The sequence below is a fragment of the Galeopterus variegatus genome, unplaced genomic scaffold, assembly GCF_000696425.1.
Source record: "Galeopterus variegatus unplaced genomic scaffold, G_variegatus-3.0.2 Scaffold3, whole genome shotgun sequence".
Classification (NCBI taxonomy): Eukaryota; Metazoa; Chordata; class Mammalia; order Dermoptera; family Cynocephalidae; genus Galeopterus; species Galeopterus variegatus.
The window spans coordinates 1,824,063-1,830,889 of NW_007726114.1; the positions used below are offsets into that span (position 1 = coordinate 1,824,063).

Here is a 6,827-nt window from a genome sequence, read left to right on the forward strand (position 1 = left end):
TGAGTGAAGAGGAAAAAGCCAGGCTGACTCCTTTTGAGCTCCTGCCACCAGGCTTTCAGAGTTGTAGACAAATTGTAAGTAAGTTAATGGGTCAGATAAATTATGCTTCTATAGTATGGAATGTTAGAACTTTGGGATGGACCTTAGGAATCATCTAGTCTTTTCCACCTCCTGATTTGCAGCTCAGAATCAGAAAGGGACTACACACTAGAAACTGTTTTAAGCTCCTTTCCAGCTCTGATGTCATCTGATTCACTTCAGGAAAATTAAAAGTTGTGAGGAGGGGAAGGGAAAGGGGGAAAGAGGAAGGAAGCTTAGTCAGCACACACAGTCATCCCCCCCCAAAAATAGGCTACATTACCATAGTCTTAGACGCTTCCCACCTTCCCACATGAATTGCCTTTTAGCTGTGGGATAGGCCTTTCTAGTGGCTTCTGCCCATGCCTTCCTCTACCCCATTTCCTTCCCCCTCTAACCCAAGTGATTATTGTAAGAACTTGGGAGAGGAAACAGAAGAGAGAAAAGTAGCAACTATAAAAAGCAAATCAGTCACTTTTGACTTCTTAGAGGCTGCTGTTCTTGGTGTTTGTCATGCATTTCTTCTCATGGCATACTGTTTTAAAGACAAAACTCTCAGAAGATACCGTATATAGTGTTACCAATAGATAAAGTGAAGACCAGAGTTTGGGATTCTATTAAGACAGGCTTGTGCAAGCTCAGGGTTAAAGGGGACCTAAGAGGTCTTCCAGTTGAAATCCTCCTGTAATAGCCCTGTCAAGTGGTTATCCAGTCTCTGTTTGGTTACCACCAGTGACAGGGAGCTCTCTACTTTCATAGTCAACCTGTTCCATTTGTAGGACAGGCTGGCAAGAAGGCATAAGTGGGAATTTAGGCACCAATGCCAGGAATCCAGGAGTGCCTCAGTCCAGTCACCCTTCCTACCCCAAAACAATAGCAGATTGTAGATAAGGTGCTACTCTGTAGCAAGATTGGCCAGTGCCTTATCCTCTCATACACATCTCCGATCAGCGGTGTTGGAGCCCAGGGCCTAGCCTAAAGGCCTTTGTAGATAAGGTGCTACTCTGTAGCAAGATTGGCCAGTGCCTTATCCTCTCATACACATCTCTGATCAGCGGTGTTGGAGCCCAGGGCCTAGCCTAAAGGCCTTTGAGGGCCTTTCCCCCAAGTCCAAATCTAAACTTTGGGCTGTCATGCTTCTCTGGAGACTTGGTTGGATGTACAGGAAAGTAAAGCAATGACTAGCACACTTAGGCTCATGTGTGAGGAAGAGAAACAGAGTGACTGGTCCTGGGTGCACTGACCCAACCGCCGCTGGAAGCAGAGGGGAGGCCTCCCATGAGATTACTGTCTTTTCTGTCATTGAACACACACAGTGTGTTCATCTACCAGTAAGCGTGCCCCAACCTGAATCTTAGAGTATGAGCAATTAGATTAGCAATTGTCTAGAGTCCTGTAGGGTGAGGGAGGGGAAAGTAGGAGAGAACTGAGGAAATAGGCAGAGACTTTTTCTCCAAAATAAGAACTAGAGTTTACAGTAATAAGTCATAAGGGAGAGAAGTGCTGATCAAGGCCTAGGAGGAAACAGGAAAGGAGAAGATCAGGAGAAATGTTGATGTAGGGAAAGGAGGGGTTTTTTTTCTATATAGAGAAAGGATGGGTGAAGCATACTGAGCTGCTGCTTCCACCCACCAAGGCTACCTAAGAAGTCAGATCTTTCTTTTCCATAGCAGTTCTTTAGGTATTTGAAAGCAATAAACACATTTTCCTGGGTATTCTCTCCTCTGGAATAAATATTCTCATCTGGACCCACTCCTCTTGGCTAATTCTCACCTTGAGACAGGGCCTGTGTCTGAACATCACGGTCCAGTAGTGGTGTAGAACAGGGCGAGACTGTCGCCTTGTTCTGGGCGTGGTGAACTGATGACTGCCTCCTTGTTAGACTGAAGGTTGGCTCTTGAATATCCTAACCTGCGGCTTTTTGTCCATCCTTTCTCAGAAAGAGCCTTATAATGACAGGCTCATACTCTTAAGTTTTAGGATTAGTTTAGGCTGTCAGTGACAGGAGAAAAAAAAGCCTTTTCTCAAAGTTCTTTGTAAGCAGTTATAGTTTTTAAAATGTCATATCTTCAAGAAAGTTCATGGAAAGAATGAAAACAAACTCTGACAGGTGTATGTTCCTAATAACGCCTAGTTCATTTCAGAAAGGGCTAGCTGCCTTTCTCTCCCGTGGGGTGGGAAGCCACAGTCAGCCATAATGCTGGTCTTCACTGAGCTTCAGGCTTTGGCTATATTGGCTCTGAAACTGAGCGCTAGGTGAGATACCCCTTGTTCCTCTGAGTTGGGCCTTGAGTGGGCCCCAAGCCTCCCTGCTCAGCCACTGGTGAGGAAGGTCTGCTTTGGACTTCGCAGAACTCATTGAAAGTGCGATGTACCTCTACCGTGCCACGGGGGATCCCACCCTCCTAGAACTTGGAAGAGATGCTGTGGAATCCATTGAAAAAATCAGCAAGGTGGAGTGCGGATTTGCAACAGTAAGTGTTTCCACAGGCCCAAGAATTGGGAAGTGTTTTCCCTTGCTGAGGAGCTTCTTTAAGGGTGGAGCTTTGGGAGTTCTAGAATATTAGCAGTAGGGGGGATCTTAGAGATGTACATTATGCCCTTATTTTATAGATGCGGAAACTAAAGAGCAGAGATGCTGAGAACTTCAGGTCACACAGCTAGTTGGAACTAGGATTTGTTCCTAGGGATCTCGACCTCATACCATTGGCATTCCCCCTGCCCCAGACGTTCTTTGTCTGAATGGGCTACTTGGCAAGGGTGAGTTTTGCGAAAAGTTTTTTGAGAGGGCTTATAAAATGGATTTTAAAAGGAAAATCCAGAGTCCCTTAGTCCCATATTCAAACCTGGGCTCCTTAACAAAACAGTCCTACTCGTCTCACAGATATTTATTGAATGTTCTTCACATGCCAGGCACTGCGCTAGGCTAGAGGGTTCTAGCGATGAAGAAGGATCAAGACCCTGCTCTCATAGAGCTCACACTTCAATAGGAAAAACAACGAATGCGCATCTAGGAGACAGAAAGAAAGCCAGTGTGGCTGGAGTGGAGCCAGTAAGGAAGAAAGTGGGAAGAGGGGAGGTCCCAGTGGTAGGCAGGGGTTAGATCATGCACGGCTTCATTTGTGTATAGGCCATGGGAGAGAGTTTGGATTTTGTTCTGCTTGGAATGAAAAGCCATGGTAGGATTTACAGCAGAGCAGTGATGTGATCTGATTTGTATTTTAGAAATATCACTCTGGCTGCTCTGTCCGTTGAGTGAAAGGGTCATGGGTAAGAACCATCTCACATCCCTGCAGGACTCAAGCAAGCAAGATATAAATAAATAATCATTAAAGACACATAAAAACCAGACGTATAAGAAAACAGTCTGGAAGAAAATTACCTGAAAAGACTACAGACTTTGTGTTGGGTATGGAATTTTTTTTAAAAAGCCAAAAATCTTTTTTGCAAAATTTTGCAAAATGTGATCATTTTCTATAAGTAAAATATGTATACGTATTTTTAGAGAGAAGACATGTGTGGGGGAAAAATAAAGCAATGATATGTTTGGTTTCTAATATGTTCTATTCTGTGAAAAGGCAAAGTGATAAGCCCACTGGGGCCTTCTTAGGAATGCTAGACTTATTTCCATGAAAATAAAGCCCTTTGGACGTTTTCCGAGGTGAATGATGGGAACAGGCGTCTGACCTTTGTCAAACAGGGCAAGACAGTAATAAGTCTTGGTACATCAAGGCCATATTTGAGTCATATTTTTTGTGTAAGATAGATGTCCACTGAGAATTAGTTTTGTTTAAATGTATTGCTAATTCTGAGAAGCTAAAATAAATGTTGTAGCAAGTAGTCTTACTCATTCATGCCTTAAATTCAGTTGAAATTTTCTAAATAAGACTCCTTATTAGTTGTTCACAATAGCAAAAACTTGGCAACCACCTTCCTGCTGATCAGGGAAGGATTCGCTAAGTAAATGATGGTACATTTTTACAATGGAATACTGTGCCATCATTACAAGGGATGATTAGGTCTATATCCGTAGTCAAAGAGGGGTAGGATAAAGGGGACAGGAGATTGTCATGTCACATAGGAAGGTCAGGGCGACCTTTCTGATGAGGCAGCATTTGAACAGAGACCTGAAGGAAGGGAGGGAGCAAGCTATGAGGGTATCTGGAGGAAGAGGGCTCCAGGCTGAAATAACAAATGCCAGGAACCTGAGACGGGAGCATGTCACTCGCTCAGGGAACAGAAAGGTCATATGGCTGGAACTGCAATAGCAAGGATTTAGAGTAGTGAGAGAAGAGGATAGGGAGGGGTCAGGGGCCAGATGAAGAAGGATCTGGTAGGCCAAGGTTGGGACTTGGGTTTTTAGCCTGCGTGAAAGGGGGTGTCACCAGAGGGTTTTGAGTAGAGGAGTGACAGGTAACACTTAGGATATAAATATTCTAGAGGGTAAAGATGGAAGCCAGAAGCCCAGTTAGAAGCTGTTGTGGTCATCTAGGTGAGAAAAGGTGGTGGCTTGGGAAGGAGTGAAGCTCTGGAAAGTTAAATGACTTGCCCAGAGGCAGGCCCTCAGCTGCTTACTGGTGGAGCAGAAATTTGTATGGGGTGGCCTGATCCTTACTGTTGAACTGTCATGCTGTTCTGACTTGCTGCCTTCTCCCCGTGGCAGATCAAAGATCTGCGAGACCACAAGCTTGACAACCGCATGGAGTCGTTCTTCCTGGCTGAGACCATGAAATACCTCTACCTTCTCTTTGATCCGACCAACTTTATCCACAACAATGGCTCCACCTTCGATGCAGTGATAACCCCCTATGGAGAGTGCATCCTGGGGGCTGGGGGCTACATCTTCAACACGGAAGCCCATCCCATCGACCCTGCTGCCCTGCACTGTTGCCAGAGGCTGAAGGAAGAGCAATGGGAGGTAGAAGACTTGATGAGGGAGTTCTACTCTCTCAAGAGGAACAGGTCGAGATTTCAGAAAAAGACTGTGAGTTTGAGGCCATGGGAACCCCCAGCAGGGCCAGGAACATTCTCCTCTCCTGAGGAGCAGGCAAGGGAGGAGCCGCCTGCCAAGCAGAAAATCCCACTTCTCAGCTGCCCTAGTCAGCCCTTCACCTCTAAGTTGGCATTACTGGGGCAGGTTTTCCTAGACTCCTCATAACCACTGGATGATTTTCTATTTTTATTTTTTTGAGAGTAAACTATAATAATAAATCTGCTTTTGGTTATCAAGTTTTGGTTATCATGTTTTACACAATCAACTATTTCATGAGATTTTATTCAAAGAGAGGATTTGTGGCTAATAGTTATGAATCTAGTTTATTTTTCTCATACTGTTGGAGAAACAGCTAAATCCAAAGTTAGCTGGCTCCGAAGACCCCGGGGGTTGATGATTGACTCTCCATTTGTGGCTAATAGTTATGAATCTAGTTTATTTTTCTCATACTGTTGGAGAAACAGCTAAACCCAAAGTTAGCTGGCTCCAAAGACCCCAGGGGTTGATGATTGACTCTCTCTTCCTTTTCTGGTGTCTTTGGGGAGGCTGTTGTTACAAATGTATTTCTTTGTTAGTTCTTGCTCCTGTGCTTCTGCCCTTGCGTGCAACAAAGATTTGTTAAGCATCTATGTGTACCAGACACAGCCCTAGAGGTCTAGCAGTGAACCAGGCAAACAATTTCTATTCTTGTGGAAGCTAAATTCTAGCAGAGAAAAATAAACTAGTAAATATATAAAATAACATTATGATAAATTCCATGAAGAAAATAGGGTGCTGTGCTAGGAAATAATGAGAAGAGTTAAACTACTTTAGTTAGATAGGATGGTGAAGGAAGGCCTCCCTGAGGAGGTGAGCTTTTAAAATTTGGAAAAAACTTTTTTTATTTTTTTCGTTTTATTTTATAAACTTTTGTAAATTTTTAAATAAAAGTAGAGAGAATAAGATAGTAATCCTTCATGGTCTCATCACCCATCTTCAACAAGCCCAGCCTCAAAGATGGTGGACTCATGGCCAACCTTATTTCATTTTATATCCACATTAGATTATTTAGGATTCCCAACAGCATGTCATTTCGTCCATAAAAGTATTTCAGAATGCATCCCAGAAGCACACCTATAAAAATCAATAATATGGGCCGGCCCGGTGGTGCACTGGATAGTGCGCCGCTTGGGAAGCGCGGCGGCGCTCCCGCCCAAGGGTTCGGATCCCACATACAGACCGGTTCCCGCTCACTGGCTGAGCGAGGCGCGGGAGCAACACTGAGGGTTGCGATCCGTTGCCAGACACGGAAAAAAGACAAAAGACAAAAAAAAAACAAAAAAAAATCTTTAGGGCCGGCCTGTGGCTCACTCGGTAGAGTGCGGTGCTGCTAACACCAAGGCCACGGGTTCGGATCCCATATAGGGATGGCCGGTTCGCTCACTGGCAACACCAAGTCGAGGGTTAAGATCCCCTTACCGGTCATCTTTTAAAAAAAAAAATCAATAATATTCCTAAATATCTTATAATATCTAATTAATATTCAAAATTTTTTATTGTTTTCATATTTTGTATTGTAGTTTGTTAGAATCAGAGTCTAGAGTCTAAAACATGGTTCTTATATTTGGAATTAGTTGATATATCTCTGAAGTATCTTCTCATTTACATGTTCTCTCTCTCTCTCTCCTTTCTCCCCTCCCACTTTTTTCATTTGATTTACGATTCTTCTCTTCCCTATTTTCATTGCAATTTGTTTGTTGAAGAAACTGAGTTCTTT

General features: G+C 43.7%; 1 protein-coding gene across 1 annotated transcript in view; it reads left to right on the top strand.

Moving 5' to 3' along the window:
- The window catches only part of EDEM2 (ER degradation enhancer, mannosidase alpha-like 2), a 25,549-nt gene extending 20,242 nt beyond the window's left edge, over positions 1–5,307 (top strand). Inside the window, exons 9-11 of the mRNA XM_008573111.1 lie at positions 52–74; positions 2,411–2,552; positions 4,742–5,307. Of these exons, the coding sequence (XP_008571333.1) occupies positions 52–74; positions 2,411–2,552; positions 4,742–5,236 (660 nt within the window). The 3' untranslated portion in view covers positions 5,237–5,307. The remainder of the gene's footprint in view (positions 1–51; positions 75–2,410; positions 2,553–4,741) is intronic.
- The last annotated feature ends 1,520 nt before the right edge of the window (positions 5,308–6,827 follow it).